Source organism: Odocoileus virginianus, chromosome 24 (assembly GCF_023699985.2).
Source record: "Odocoileus virginianus isolate 20LAN1187 ecotype Illinois chromosome 24, Ovbor_1.2, whole genome shotgun sequence".
Classification (NCBI taxonomy): Eukaryota; Metazoa; Chordata; class Mammalia; order Artiodactyla; family Cervidae; genus Odocoileus; species Odocoileus virginianus.
Genome location: NC_069697.1, coordinates 27157400 through 27174264, shown reverse-complemented (window position 1 = coordinate 27174264; position 16865 = coordinate 27157400). Strand labels below are relative to the sequence as shown.

At 36.3% G+C, this 16865-nt stretch overlaps 1 protein-coding gene across 7 annotated transcripts in view; it reads left to right on the top strand.

The window, feature by feature from the left end:
- LARP4 (La ribonucleoprotein 4) overlaps positions 1 to 16865 on the top strand; it is a 71839-nt gene that overhangs the window by 21581 nt on the left and 33393 nt on the right. For 5 of the 7 annotated variants that reach the window (XM_020908156.2, XM_020908160.2, XM_020908159.2 and 2 more), the window contains 5 exons: positions 3605 to 3752; positions 4722 to 4874; positions 8750 to 8825; positions 14724 to 14860; positions 16346 to 16449. In XM_020908156.2, coding sequence (XP_020763815.1) covers positions 3605 to 3752; positions 4722 to 4874; positions 8750 to 8825; positions 14724 to 14860; positions 16346 to 16449 — 618 coding nt within the window. The remainder of the gene's footprint in view (positions 1 to 3604; positions 3753 to 4721; positions 4875 to 8749; positions 8826 to 14723; positions 14861 to 16345; positions 16450 to 16865) is intronic. The other 2 variants (XM_020908158.2, XM_020908155.2) reach the window with 1 other exon arrangement.

Here is a 16865-nt window from a genome sequence, read left to right as displayed (position 1 = left end):
GTGATGTTTTTTCTATTCCATTGTGTGAAATCACTTTCCATTTTTATATTTTTCATAATTCATCAGTACAATATTTGGCGTGGCATGGTTTAATCGATAGCAATTTTTTTGTGATGTATTAATACCTCCCTTTAGAGTTAATAAATGTGGTAGTGTATCTTTACAGCTTTGTTGAGGTGTTTCTTTGTTATTTATTTATTATTTATTTTATTTATTTTTCGCTGTTCTTGAGTTTTCATTGCCACACAGACTTTAGTTGTGGTAGGAGGGAGCTAGTCTCTAGTTGCAGTGCCCCGGCTTTGCATTGCAGTGCTTGTCTTGTTTCAGAGCACCGGCTTCAGGGCTTGTGGACTCGGTCGTTGCAGTTCCCGTGCTCAAGAGCACAGGCTCAGTAGTCATGGCACTTGGGCTTAGTTGCTCCTCAGCGTGGGATCTTCTCATATCAGGGGTCAGACCTGTGTCTTCTTCATTGGCTGGCAGATTCTTTACCACTGAACCACCAGGGAAGCTCTGGGGCTTTTTTTTTTTGACCACTCCACATGGCTTGGGGGAATGTCAGTTCCCTGACCAAGGATTGAACCTGGGCCCTGGCAGTGAACGAAACATGCCAAGTCCTGACCACTAGACTGCCAGGGGATTCCTTCTTTATAACTTTGAGTGGTTGTGTAACTCACTTTATCTAGTGAGTGTGTTTTAATTTCCTGTTTTGCTCCTTTGTTTGACTTTGAGTTATTTCCATTTCTTGGCTCTTATAAATTATTATTCTTATAAATAATACTAGAATGTGGGAAGCTAAGTTGCACCGTTTTATAGTCTTCAGTAAAATAATGAGTTTGAAAATTTTATGCCAAGGTAGGAATTATTTTTAAGTGCTAATCTAATAAGCATAAAATGGTACTTATTTTCCTATTTGTGTGCATTTCTGAGGTTTTTTTAGACTTTTATTTTCCTAGTCTTTGTTTTCAGGTTGTTGTTGTTGTTGCAGTTCTGTATTATTCTGTAGTCAACCATTCTCCTTGCGATTTGTATTTGCTTCTTTAAAGCTAATTTTCTATGACATAATAGTTTACATTTATGTAAATGTAATAGTTTACATTTATGTAAATAGTTAACTTTGACCATCCCTCACAGTTATTTTGATTAATGCATTAGTGTTTGCATAGTATTCTTTTGAGGGTGAGACAGCCAAATAACTTTTATTCAAAATCAACATGTTTTGTAAAAAAGAAGATGGAGTATTTATACATGTCAGTTGCTTTTCATTGTTAATATTTACTTTTTAAAATAAGGAATTCTTTTTTTTTTTTTTTTTTTTAAGCAGTCCACCTTGGACCTCTTTGTTTGGCTGCGTTGGGTCTTAGCTGTGCCACGCAAGATTTTTCACTGCAGCACTCAGACTCTCTAGTTGTGGCTTGTGGGCTCTCAAGTTGTGGCCCGAGGCTTAGTTGCCCCAAGGCATGTGGGATCCCAGTTCCCCCATCAGGGATCAAACCCCTGTTTACTGCATTGCATGGTGGATTCTTAACCATTGGACCACCAGGAAAGTCTCTAAAATAAGGAATTCTTACCTCAATTTATAGTTGAGAAAATTGAGTTAAGAAATATCCCCACAATCACACAATTGTTAATGTTAAAGCTGGGTTTTGAATATGTGATTATAGAGCCTCAACTTTTGCATGTAGTTATCTATAGTTGTTACCTATTTTGCTTTACTAAAGCCACAGCCGTTCTATTAGTTAAGGGTATTTCTAGTAGATACATGGCTTCTCTATATTTTTCATGTACAAGTTTTACTCATGAAATGAATTTTTTACTCTTTTATTGTATTTGTCAAGATTTAGCAGTTTGATTTTTCTGAGAACCATAGTCTTTATTATTTGCCATTTTGGAGGGTAGGGACATATTGGTATTTTCAGAATTGAGTAAAAGGAGAGAGGGTTAATATGTATTAATAAATAAATTTTCTTCTGTCAAAATGCTTAACACGAAATTAAATGTTATTTCCGTGGCAGGAAGGGTAGGCTGTCACAAACTCTTCACAGTTCTTTTCTGCCATCAGTCAGAAATTAAGCTATACTTAAAATTCCCAAATCACATTCAGTCCCCTTTACTCCAAAGGCCAAGTGGTGAGAGGCCACTGCCCTGGTGAATGCAGGAAGGGGGTGTATTGTCTGTAGAGAATTTTAAAATAATAAAATTGACTAAAAACCAGATGTTTATATACAGTTCTAAACAGTGTCAGTAGTAAAATAATGTCCACTAACACCACCATTTCAAGGCCCAGCCCTGTTCCCAAGATACAAATGAACCTTGACATGGAAAAGGGCATTGTGTCTGGGTATTCTCCTTTTTTCCAGATTGGATTTCAGTTGATATGTGAAAGGAATCCAAAGATCCATGCAAGCTGTGGAGTATAATTAAACAATGTTTCATTGGTTCATACATTCAAGTTATGTTAGCCATGTTAGTTGCAAAGTATGGAAACTCACTCAAAGTGAAAAATCAGTTTATTAGGTTCAAGGGTACAGGGGAATTTCATGGTACATAATTACAGGAAGTGCAATTAGGCCTGTCAGAAGCTGAGTCTTCTCAGCAGCTCTCTCTGAGGCCCTTCAATTCTTCCTATCCAGAGTTCTGCTTTGTTTGGCTATATATTGGTGTTGGTGATACTTAAAGGCTGTTTTCCCGCCTCTCCCTAAACTCCATGAGTCAAGGTCAGTTGTAAGAACTCTTAAGTAGACAGAATTTATGACGATGTCCTGATAAATGGCTCAATGTGTGCCAATTATTCTTTAGTGAAAATCAAATCCCTGGTATCTGCAGGTCATAAAGCTTCCTTGCTGTACCTTCTGGTACTTGTCATTCAGGAGAGGGGCCTACAGTTGAGAAGACAGAAGTAATTTTATGGAAAAGGAGTGAACTCTATGGAGAGGATCATTAGTGTACTTGAGAAGGATCAACCCTGTTGTTTGATTGAATGTGATGAGAGAAATGTATATGTGCGCGTTCTGCTTCCTTTCCTTCTACCTCTTGAATACTCTTCTCTCTCACCCCTCGCCTCATGATCCATTTCTGCTCTGTGTGTGTGTGAGAGAGAGAGATTAGGTGATGTATGCAAATGATCACTTTAGATGGTAATATGTTAAATAATTGTTTTAGACATTAAGAATATACACTTTAAGGACAGATGGAATAGTGCATTCTAATGTAAGGCAGAATGCTGGTTTTGACTTGGAAAAAAGTTTCCATTTATGGAATCATTCAGACTTGAAGGTCTCTGTCACAAGTTAGATGGCAATAAAAATTTACTTTGAAAATTGCTCTTGATAATGCAAATGGCCAAGATAATGTGCATAGTTTTAACTATAATATTTGTAAGTAGGTTGGGGTAAAGCATTATGTCTATATTAATAGTATTTTATGGAGATATTTTTATTGTATAGGTAGCTAAATTTTACATATAAACATTTCAAGTTCATCTGCTTAAAAGGTTTATAGTTCAAGTTGAGCCCAAAACTTTAAAATATTGTTTATTTAATCTAAATTTGTAATTTTAATGCGCACTAACTTTTAAAATTTACAAATGAATCCTATAATTATTTAGCAGGTGACATCTAAAGGAACTGGTTTAAATCCTAATGCCAAAGTATGGCAAGAAATACCTCCGGGAAATACTGACGCTACGCCAGTAGCTCATGGAACTGAAAGCTCTTGGCATGAAACAGCAGCTACATCAGGGTCTCTTCCTGAGGGTAAGTCCTAAATATTTCATCAGAATGCATCACAGTTTGGTTAAACATTTGACCAACCAGTTTACAGAACTTTGGGGTACATCCTTTGATTATTTGATAAGATATATTTATAAATGTTTAACATGTAGTTTGCATACCATTCTTATTTATATCCAGTATGAGTAGATTGTCACTAATTTCAGAGAGCAGCTGTGTCTTTGGGCTCAGTATTTAACCCATGTATAATATGGTATTTGTAAGTTAGTTGTGATCTACTGTCATTGACAGTGCTGTTTACTCACTGTTTGATCTTGGGCAGATGATTTAATGTTTCCATGCCTGTTGTCTTCATCTGTAAAACATTGGCAATAATAGTTTGGCATTGAATTTTCTGAGTATTAAGTAAATAATGTGTGTGAAACTGTCATATACATAGTACTGTGTAAGTTTGGGCTGGTTTTTTAAATTCATTTGTTTGTTTGGCTGCATGTGGGCTCTAGAGTGTGCAGGTTTCAGTAGATAAGGCGAGTGGGATCTTTCTGGACCAGGGATCCAACCCATGTCCCCTGCGTTAGCAGGCAGATTCTTAACCGCTGGACCACCAGGGAAGTCCTTAAGCTATTTTTAATCCTTTTTTTTTGGGGGGGGGGGGGTGCTGCACGGGGTCTTAGTTGCCACATATGGGATCTTTGGTTTCAGCATGTGGGATCTAGTTCCCTGACCAGGGATTGAACCTTAGCCCCCACATTGGGAGAGCAGAGTATTAACCACTGGACCACCAGGGAAGCCCTTGTTGTTAATCATTTTAGCTTATTTCTAATGGTCAAGCTTACGTCCTGTCAAAGACAGTTCTTATTTAAAACCATATGGGCATTTTCCCAGTTGATAGAATTCTTTGAAATCTTGTTATAGAAGACAATTGCCCAGAGTACCTAAAGATAGGATTTTAAAGAATTACGATTTACTTTCAGTATGTTTTCTTTAATACAGGTAATAGAGAACTTGCAGATGATATGTGTAAGGAATATGAAGTAATGTATTCATCTTGTGAAACCGCAAGAAATACTACAGGCATTGAAGAATCAACTGATGGAATGATTTTGGGGCCAGAAGATCTGAATTATCAAATATATGATGTTTCTGGTAAACTTTATGATTTTATTGGTAAAATGAGAATGCAGTGTGCTAGTCTTTTCCCACTTCCAGTTTTTACTTTATCATTGTTCTAGTAATTAGTAGCATTGATCAGTCTGTTTTATTATTTCAAAAGAAGTTTATATTAATGGAATATTAGGCGATTTTTATCAATAAAATGGTCACACATGAATATTGTAATTTTTAAAATATTTTTAAAGATCTTATTGAAAGAAAGTGTGAAGTTAACGATAAAAGGAAAAAACAGTCAACATAGTTAAAAGAGACCTAAATTACAGTCTTTCCGAGAGTCCAGGTTTTTTGGTCTATTAGTGGGACTTGACAGAACTTGTCAGCGCAAGCTCTGTCGATTTTCCCATCACTTTTGTCAAGGAGAAATGCGTTTTAAATGGTATTAATTTTGAGATTATATATGTGTGTTATTTGTGTATGTGTATGGGATTAATTTTGTTGGAAAAGGTTGTATTAAATCATAATTCTGTTGTAGTTCAGCTTGTGAGATAATGGGTTTTTTTCCCTCCACATTCTTTTGTTGGCATAGGTTGGTAGTTGCTTGGATTTAAAATGGATGAAATTTAAAGGAACCTAAAAATAGACCACAGACCCTGATTACCTAACTTCATTTTTCTAATTTCCAGTCTCTTTGGAAAATAAGTGAAATAGGGAGTAGGCATTTCTATCACTGCTTAGTTACTTATATTCAGTTCAGTTGCTCAGTCATGTCTGACTCTTTGTGATCCCATGAACTGCAGCACGCCAGGCTTCCCTGTCTATCACTAACTCCTGGAGCCTGCTCAAACTCATGTCCATTGAGTCAGTATGCCATCCAACCATCTCATCCTCTGTTGTCCCCTTCTCCTGCCTTCAATCTTTCCCAGCATCAGGGTCTTTTCAAATGAGTCAGTTCTTCGCATCAGGTGGACAAAGTATTAGAGCTTCAACTTCAGCATCAGTCCTTCCAATGAATATTCAAGATTGATTTCCTTTACTGATTTGCTAACGTTAGTCAGCAAATTTGGAAAACTCAGCAGTGGCCACAGGACTGGAAAAGGTCGGTTTTCATTCCAATCCCAAAGAAAGGCAATGCCAGAGAATGCTCAAACTATCCCACAGTTGCACTCATCTCACACGCTAGCAAAGTAATGGTCAAAATTCTCTAAGCCAGACTTCAACAGTACATGAACCGTGAACTTCCAGATGTTCAAGCTGGATTTAGAAAAGTCAGAGGAACCAGAGATCAAACTGCCAACATCTGTTGGATCATCAAGAAAGCAAGAGGGTTCCAGAAAAACATCTACTTGTGCTTTATTGACTATGCCAAAGCCCTGTGTGGATCACAGCAAACTGTAGAAAATTCTGAAAGAGATGGGAATACCAGACCACCTGACCTGCCTCCTGAAAATCTGTATGCAGGTCAAGAAGCAACAGTTAGAACTGGACATGGAACAACAGACTGGTTCCAAATAGGGAAAGGAGTACGTCAAGGCTCCTTGTCACCCTGCTTATTTAACTCATATTCAGAGTACATCATGAGAAATGCTGGACTGGATGAAGCACAAGCTGGAATCAAGATTGCTGGGAGAAGTATCAATTACCTCAGATACGCAGATGACATCACCCTTCTGGCAGAAAGTGAAGAAGAACTAAAGAGCCTCTTGATGAAAGTGAAAGAGGAGAGTGAAAAAGTTGGCCTAAAGCTCAACATTCAGAAAACTAAGATCATGGCATCTGGACCCATCACTTCATGGCAAATAGATGGAGAAGCAGTGACAGCCTATCTTTTTGGGCTTCAGAATCACTGCAGATGGTGACTGCAGCCGTGAAATTAAAAGACGTTTGCTCCTTGGAAGAAAAGTTATGACCAACCTAGACAGCATATTAAAAAGTAGAGACATTACTTTGTCAACAAAGATCTGTCTAGTCAAAGCCATGGTTTTTCCAGTAGTCATGTATGTATGTGAGAGTTGGGATTATAAACAAAGCTGAGCACCAAAGAATTGATGCTTTTGAACTGTGGTGTTGGAGAAGACTCTTGAGAGTCCCTTGAACAGCAAGGAGATCCAACAAGTTCATCCTGAAGGAAATCAGTCCTGAATATTCATTGGGAGGACTGATGCTGAAGCTGAAAATCCAATACTTTTGCCACCTGATGTGAAGAACTGACTCATTTGAAAAGACCCTGATGCTGGGAAAGACTGAAGACGGGAGGAGAAGGGGACGACAGAGGATGAGATGGTTGGACCGTATCACCGACTCAGTGGACATGAGTTTGAGGAGGCTTCGGGTGTTGGTGATAGATAGGGAAGTGTCGTGTGCTGCAGTCCATGGAGTTGCAAAGAGTCGGACATGACTGAGCGACTGAACTGAACTGAACATTAGTCATGGTCTATAAACCTTTGTCCTTAGTTTGTTATAAATATCTGCATTAGATTTTTCAGGTCAGCCAGCTTGAAAGTTAATTCCTCAAGTGAAATGGGATGGTAGTTCCATATAATAATGAAAGGTTGAAAAAATAAATAAATAAATAAATAAATAAAGGTTGATTAGGTTTTACTCCCTCATGTTGTAAAATATCTAACCACTGGCTACATTTTGAACATAGAGTTGGTTTAAGTGAAGTGGCAACCAGTTGTATTTTTAAAGGTTCACTATAATGACATTGGAAGCTTAAGCATTTTGGTGGATGAATTTTGTATTAGAAGGGTTGCATATACTACACAGAAATAGAATGCTTTTTATTTTTAATGAAATTAATATCTAATGACATTTTGAGTCTTGCATATAAGACAAAGTAATGGTAAAGTCATGCACAAAATGTATGTATACATATATCCTATTATCAGTGTATTTAAAGGAAATTAGCTTAGTTAATCATTAGTGCTTTTAAAGAAGAGGACATATCATATGATTTTAGCAGGTGGTGTTTTTTGTAAGAATCTAGTAAGAACTGATGGTTTTCCAGGCTTTAGTCTGAAAAATCATGTTCTGGGTTTAAATAGAAAGCATAGAGGGCTGTTAGAAAGTTGGTCCAATCCTTTGGACATTTGAATGCTTTAAATATTCCTGGGAAGATATAGTGCTCTAAAATTAAGCAATGAAAAGAGTATAAAAAGATAGAAGTAGGTTTTTTTTCCTTAAAGTATAGTTGATTTACCGTGTTACTAATTTCTGCTGTACAGCAAAATAACATACATACATATATGTTCTTTTTTATATTCTTTTCCATTATGTTTTATCAGAGAATATTGAATATAATTCCCTGTGCTGTACAGTAAGACCTTGTTTATCCATTCTTTATATAATAGTTTGCATCTACCAACCCCAAACTCCCAATCCATCTCCCCTCCCCACACACATACACCTTGAGTACCACAAGTCTACTGAGAGAGAGAAATTTAAGGAGTGTGACTTATATCAGGTTTACTACCAGTAATACAAATGTGGAGCCATATACATATATCCCACTTTGTGTAGTTCCTGTCTTCAAATTTAGATTACTGTTACTTTAGTTCTTTGAGTTTTCATTAAAGGAATAAGTAGTTATCACATTTTTTTAAGTATTGACGACTGTGTTTTACAAAATGATACTCAGGTGCTTTTAGTATTACTGATGATTTGTTAATTGCTTGATAAAATATATAGTTTTAAAACTGACATGAAATCTGTCTAAACAAATAAGAACAGATAAGTTGAAAGAATTTATTAGACCATGTGTATCTGAATTCTAAAAAAGTGAAAAAACAGTTTTCTGGTGATTTTAATTTGTGCATACTTTGTGGCTTATTCTTAGAAGAATAATATGTAGAGTTTACTACCTGTGGTAATTAGGTGTTAACTTTCTCTCTCTCGTTTTCTACCATCAGGAGAAAGCAACTCAGCAATTTCTACAGAAGAACTAAAAGAGTGTTTAAAGAAACAATTAGAATTCTGTTTCTCACGGTACACTATCATTTTTTAATTGACATTCTCCTCTTTTGAATTGTTCGATTAATATATTTAAAATACCAATGAAATATTAGACTGGTACAAACGTAATTGGTGGTTTCACACCATGAATTTTAAATCATTATAACAAGACTCAAACAGATCTTTATTAATCAAAATAGGGACCATTATAATCAACACATTTTCGCCAACAAGAAATAAGTTTATTTAGTCCTATAGTGTAAAAATTTGTGCTTCAGGATTTGACAAATTCTTGGAAAGCATTTTCTGCTTCCTGCTGGTTGTGGAAGCATTTTCCCTGCAAAAAGTTGTCTAGATGCTTGAAGAAGTGGTAGTGGGTTGGTGAGAATCAGGTGAATATGGTGGATGAGGCAAAACTTTGTAGCCCATTTCATTCAACTTTTTAAGGGTTGGTTGTGCAATGTGCAGTCAGGTGTTTTAGAAAAGAATTGGGCCCTTTCTGTTGACTAGTGCCGGCTGCAGGAGTTTTGCAGTTTTGGTTCGTCTCAGATTTACTGAGCATATTTCTCAGATATAATGATTTCGCCAGTGTTCAGAAAGCTGTAGTGGATCAGACTGGCAGCAGACCACGAAACAGTGATCATGACTTTTATTTAGTGCGAGTTTGGTGCTGCTTCTTGGTCCAGCCACTGAGCTGGTGATCGTCAGTTGTCATATAAAATCACTTTGCATCACATATCACAATCTGATCAAGAAATGATTCATTGTTGCCTATAGTAAAAGAAGATGACCCTTCGAAATGACGATTATTTTGATTTTTATTCGGCTCATGAGGCACCCACTTACTGAGGTTTTTCACCTTTCCAATTTAAGTGCTGAACGACTGTAAAATGGTCGATGTTGAGTTCTTTGGCAACTTCTCGTGTAGTTGTAAGAGGATCAGCTTTGATGATTGCTGTCAGTTAGTCATTGTCAACTTCAGATGGCCGGCCATTGCCCTCGTCTTCAGGGCTCTCTTCTTCATTGCAAAACTTCGTGAACCACCACTGCACTGTACGTTCATTGGCAATTCCTAGGCCAAATGGGTTGTTGATGTTGTGAGTTGTCTCCACTGCTTTACAACCCATTTTGAACCCAAGAAAATCTCTCCAGTTTGCATTTTGTCTAACATCGTTTCCATAATCTAAAATAAATATAAAATACGCAGCAAATAATAAGTCATTAGCAAGAAAATATAAAGCAAGAAATGTGCATTAAAATGATGTATAACAAAAAAAATAAAATGATGTATAACAACCACATTTAAGAATATATTCTAATATCAAATGACAAAGTTCAACAGTGTAAAACCACAAGTACTTTTGCACCAACCTAATAGAATGGAAAAATGGTTTTTTAAATTTCCTTCGGTAATGTATTTTGGTATCATTCTTCAGTATATTTGTTAACTAGATTTAAAGATATAGTCTCCATTGGATATGTAAAGGATCTATTCTCAGTAGAAAAATAATGAAATTTCATTTGGATATTTTTCCTATAATCATATTCATTTTTAGGGTTCTTAAGTTATCTCTTAATTATAGTTGTAGTAGTTTGCTCTTACAACATTTGATCATGGAGTTGTTTTTTAATAAGATGACATAGATTGTTTGAAAAGATGAGTATAAAAGTTTTCTCTTTTTGTCTTTTTTATAGGGGTATAGAATTTATATTACCAGTTATTTCTTAGAAAAGGCAAACATTTTAAGATGTCTTATTTACAGATAAGAATTCAGAATTATGTAGGTATATTTGTAGCTTAGAAGTATAAAATTTTAATACATAGAACTTCCCCTTCCAGAAGAGATAGAAGTTGGATATGCTTGCAATGTAATGTCTTCTGTTTTTCAGAGGAGGACTAGTAAACCAATTTTTTAAGGTAGTAACCTGGATTTTGTTAGACTTGTTTATTTCTTTATATATAATACATATTGACTTGAGCTTAATTGATTCTTCATCTTGAATATCTCCCTTTTCTTCTCTATTTTATTCTTTGCCTTGGTAGTCTAGTATAGGCCCTAGTTTTATAAAAGACCTGTGGCTTTTCTCTAGTCATTTGTGCCTGTGAGGCAATTCATTTTGTGTAACATACTTACGGCAGTTATTTTAAAATCTTTGCCTACTAACTGGATCATTTGTTTGCCTATATTTCTTGAGTTTTTTCCCTCTCAATTCTCTATTCATAGCTTCTGCCTCTTTGCAGGTCTTAAGCATTTTGATTATAATTTGGACACTACATATGCTGGCCACACCATATAAAAAGAAACTAGAAGCTTCAAGTGCCATAATTTCTCTCTAGACAAGGTTTGGTTGGCAGGAGCAAACTGATTTCTTCAATCTAGTCAGGAATTGAGCTTAGTCAGGGCTGAGCAGCCATTTTAAATAAACTCGATCTACCTCTGATTTATCTCTGTTCTTTTGGCGTGACCCTCTTAGGCTTTTGATTTGGAAACGCAATTTTCTGTTAGCTCAGTCCTGAAACACCAAAGGAGATTTAGTTCTGTTGTTCAGAGGTTTGAGATGAGCTCTTTAGCCTCTTACTCTGTATAGCTTCAAAATCTGGCAGATGTCTCATCAGGAACACCTGTCTTAGGTTTGATGCAAGGTTCCTTCTTCCACTGGGACTGCCACAGGACCACAGAGATTCTACTCTGCTTTTTCATCCTGGCTCCCAGCCTTCGGTCTTCCTCCTTTGAACTCAATAAATGTCATATAGAGGAAAACTGTGTGTGTTGGAGGCTCCTAACCATAACCCTGTGCAAATGCCTGAGATAAAGATCTGCTAGTTTCCTTCTGGTCCAGGATCTGCACGTAACCTCGGAAAAGAAAGATCATCTTCCTGGATTTTTTTTTTGTCCTTGTAGCTTCCATAGCTCTCCTTTATCACCAAAAACATGACTTTGGTAATCTGTCCAAGCTTTTATAGTTGTTGCAGCATGAGCTGTAGCTTATCATGATCTGCCACATGCTACTGAGAACTACAAAACAGTTCAAACCGCTGGGCATTTGAGATTTGTAGCTCAGCAAACTTGCCACTGAGACGTATTAGATTTAGTCATGAGCATATTAGGTATTAGGTCCTATCTCTTCATGGCAAATAGATGGGGGAAAAGTGGAAACAGTGTCAGATTTCATTTTCTTGGGCTCCAAAATCAATGCAGATGGTGACTGTAGCCACAAAATTAGAAGATGCTTGCTCCTTGGAAGAAAAGCTGTGACAAATCCAGATAGTGTATTAAAAAGCAGAGGTATCACTTTGCCGACAGTGGTCTGAAAAAGCTATGGTTTTTCCAGTAGTCATGTACATATGTGAGAGTGGGACCATAAAGAAGGCTGAGCAGCAAAGAATTGATGCTTTCAAACTGGTGCTGAAGAAGACTCTTGAGAATCCCTTGGACAGCAAGGAGATCAAATCAGTCTATCCTAAAGGAAATCAACACTGAACATTCATTGGAAGGACTGGTGCTAAAGCTCCAATATTTTGGCCACCTGATCTGAAGAGCCGACTCGTTGGAAAAGACGCTGATGCTGGGAAAGATTGAGGGCAAGAGGAGAAGGGGGTGACAGAGGATGAGATGGTTGGATGACATCAGTGACTTAGTGGACATGAGTTTGAGCAAATTCCGGGAGATAGTGAAGGACAGGGAAGCCTGGAGTGCTGCAGTTCATGGGGTCTCAAAGAGTCAGACACTGAGTAACTGAACAATATTAGATATTAGTCATAATCCTAGATGTTATATATCTATTAATTTGACTTAACTTCTGACAAGGTACGGTTTCTTTAAGGGTATGCCATTCTGTTTTATAAGAATAGACCTGCTGAAAGTCTCAGTCGATTTATACTACAGTCTTTTAGTTGTATTCATGTTTACAAATAGTCTTGTTTTCAGGTTCTTAAGGAATAAGACATTATGTTCTAATGTCCTTTCTTTTGTGCTGAAGTGAATTTGTCACCGTTATCCTCTGTATTCTTTTTCCCCCCAAGACAAATAACCACTATTTGTTGACAGTTATAACCTTAAAGTAATTAATACTCTATTTTAGTATAATTTTTTAATTTATTAATTTTATTACATAGTAAATAAATTAAAATGATTTTATTTATATATTTATTAATAAAAATTTTAATGTTTATTTGATTATTTTGGTTTGTGTGTGTCTTTGTTGCTGCACATGGACTTTCTCTAGCTGTGGCAGGTGGGGGCTACTCTTTGTTGCAGTGCATGGCTTTCCCATTGTGGTGGCTTCTCTTGTTGCGAAGCACAGGCTCTGGGAGCACAGGCTTTAGTAGTGACAGCACTCAGGCTTAGTAGCTGTGGTTGCATGGGCTTAGTTGCTCCACGGCATGTGGTATCTTTGCAGACCAGGGTTCAAACCCATGTCCCCTGCATGGGCAAGCAGATTCTTATCCACTGTACCACCAGGGAAGTCCAATTTTAGTATAATTGGAATGTAAAGGCCTTGACCCTACTCTTTGCCAGGCACTAAGTCTTCCCAGGTGTCTCTAGTGATGAAAGAATCTGAATGCCAATGTGGGAGACATAAGAGCCACAGGTTCGATCCCTGGGTTGGGAAGATCCCCTGGAGGAGGGCATGCCAACCCAGTCCAGTATTCTTGGCTGGAGAATCCCCTTGGACCGAGGAGCCTGGTGGGCTGCAGTCCATACAATTGCAAAGAGTGGGCTTCCTTGCTAGCTCAGCTGGTAAAGAATCTGCCTGCAATGCAGGAGACCCCAGTTCAATTCGTGAGTCAGGAAGATCCCCTGGAGAAGGGATAGGCTACCCACTCCAGTATTCTTGGGCTTCCCTGGTGGCCCTGATGGTAAAGAATTCACCTGCAATGTGAAAGACCTGGATTCGATCCCTGGATTGGGAAGATCCCCTGGAGAAGGGAAAGGCTATTCACTCCAGTATTCTGGCCTGGAGAATCCCCATAGACAGAGGAGCCTGGCAGTCTCCAGTTCATGGGGGCACAAAGAATCGGACACGACTGAGCAATTAAGCACAGCACAAGGCTTTGTAACCCATATTGAATGACAAAGGTACTTTGTGGAACCTGTATTCTGACTGAGGAGACAAACAAATGTAATAAGCATCTTAGAAGTGTGTTGGATGATAAGTGCGTTGGATAAAAGTAGAGCTGAGTAAGCAAGGGAGGAATTGAAACAGCACTGCTTGAGTAGTTTTAGTTTTAAATAGCGTGGTCATTGAGACGATTTTTAAGCAAAGATTTCTAGCTATCTATAACCATACTGTTTCAAAGGTTTGATGTAAATTATAAGACATTAATTTGATTCTCCTTCAGTTTGTTGTTAAACAGGATTTTATGTGTAAGATAGAGTGTGTCTTCCTTTTTAAAAAATGTGAGACAAAAAACAAAAAATAAAAAAATTTAAAAAAATGAGAGAATCTTTTGTCTTAATTTAAAATGATTTAAATTTATTTTAGCTTTATTATTTAAATTTAAAAGTCAAATTACCTATTAAAAATGAAAAACATTAAAAAATTTAAAATCCCTCATGATCCAACTCATGGTTTACACTATATTCTCCATATACGTGTTCTAACATCAGTGATAAAGTATGATGGAACAAAACTGTATGTAATATTTTGTGATACACCTTAAGCCTTTTTCCATATCAGTATAATTTGATAAACTCCCTTGTTCAAAACTATTGGGCCCAGTGTATTTAGGGATCCAGAAACTTGCCAGAAGTTATTAAAATGTATCTGTTGCATATTATGTATTTTCATAGTTTACCTTGTTATTTCTCATAGCATAATTTTGTTTTCCTAGATATAGTGATAAAAGTAAATAAGGTGTCTCTTTTCTTTAGGTGCTTTTTAAAGTTTGTTTGTTTTATAAGACTGTACTTCTCTTATTCCTTTCAGAGAAAATTTGTCAAAGGATCTTTACCTGATATCTCAAATGGACAGTGATCAGTTCATCCCAATTTGGACAGTTGCTAACATGGAAGAAATTAAAAAACTGACCACAGACCCTGACCTAATTCTTGAAGTTTTGAGATGTACGTAAATCATACCTTTTACTTTACTTTTAAAATCAAAGATTAAATATTATTCTGATTTCTGATCATATAGGGAATTGTTTTTAACTCTATATTTTTTGCTATTCTGTGCTAATACTTTTTCTGTTTTTATTGACTGATACATATCTATATCATTGGTTAGTCATTGTACCTTGGTTGTTCATCTTGATACCCATTTACTCAAGTATAGGTAATTAAACCTCAGGTTTTTTTGACTGTTAAAACGCTTTATGTATTGTTATCCCACCCTCTAAAGCAATGTGTTTCTTGAACAACAGTAAGAGGTAAGCTTCATGGCACAACCTAATATACACACTGCATACACAGAACTGAAATGTTAATTATGTAGGTTAGTACTGAATGCTTGAAATGAGTTCATTTCCTTTATTCTGAATTTGTTTTCACAGCCTGTTAGAGAGTTGCGACCTGCAGTTTAACTAATGCTGCTCTAAAGTTTGAGTTTATATTTTTAGATTGAGGTTTAAGAATTTTTGGTGGTAATTGTGTCTTACATCAGCAATTCTTGGTAACCTGTCTTGTATGGGTTTTGTTAACTACTTGAGTAAAGACAGATCTTCACTTTTATATGAAATTTGTTTACGATGTTTAAAAGTTAAATACAGAAAGTCCAATAATAGTTTTACATAGGAGGAGGGATTTCCCTTCTCAGAGGAATAAAGATATTTATTAAATCTCTGATCACTTGGAAAGATAATTTCTTAAAATGACCCAGTCTTGTCAACATTTATAGAATTGGCCAAGAGATAGAATCTCCTACCTCCAAGGACTGAAACCTAGGATTTATAAAGAAGCCTTCTTCCTTAACAGCTGCTTTTATTCTCTTTACTTGCCTGTGCAGGAAGGTGTGGAATATTATCCTTTGACAGTACTAGAAATAAAAGTTTTGGCTTGTGGTACTACCATTATTCAGTATTACTCAAAAGCAGCATTAAAAGATGGCTTCTGGGTCTCTGTAGTAGTAAGAGTAGATGTTAAAATCACAGAAAGTTTGTAATGATTTCTATCTAATTCTTGGTTTAAGTGCTTCTCAGACTTGAAGAAGAATTTCTTCACATGTCAAAGCTTGTTACACTTACCAGAGTAGTGTTTGGCTAGTGTAGGTACATTGATTTTACTTGAATTCAGTAATTGTATATAGGGAAATACCTTATGAGAAATAATTACTGAATACTCTGTGAAGGCTTCTTTTCAACTCCAGCTCTGTGCCAAGTGACAGAGCAAGTACTCTGAATATTTATTCAGTGAATAACATTGGACAGTGTTCTTTGCGTATCAATCTCATGGTATTTTATCGTAACTGTAATCTTTGAATCTACCACTTGATTTTTTTAAGATGTTAGCCTCTGCTGATTCATTTAGTTGGAAATTGAAATGAATAGTTTTTTAATCGAATTATAATATCACTGTTTTTCACTTTTGAATGAAATTTTTTTTTAATTTCAGCTTCTCCCATGGTACAAGTTGATGAGAAGGGTGAGAAAGTGAGACCAAGTCATAAGCGTTGTATTGTGATTCTTAGAGAGATTCCTGAAACAACACCAATAGAGGTAAATCTTTAGCATTGTTTGAGCTAAATATTCTTTACTGTTTAAATTGGAGGAGGTAAACAAGCAAGGTTCACTGCTGTCATGTCAATTACTTTGAATAGAGTAAACACTGATTTGCTTAGTAAATTCTGAAATAAAGAATGGCACACAGGGAGGAAAAAGATATGATTCTATTTTCTTAGAAGGCTAAATTTGACCATTGCAGTGATACTGATTCTCTATTAATTTAATTGAATGCCAATTAAAATATAAATACGCTCTTTTGGAGCTTGACAGTTAAACTGAAAGGATTAACTTAGGAATGAAAAATTTGAGTAAGGATTAATGATTTAGGACTGGTTAGCAAAATAAAGCAAAGCTGCAGTCATAAAGATAGTATGGTATAGGTAGAAAGGTAAAATAATATTTTAATGAGA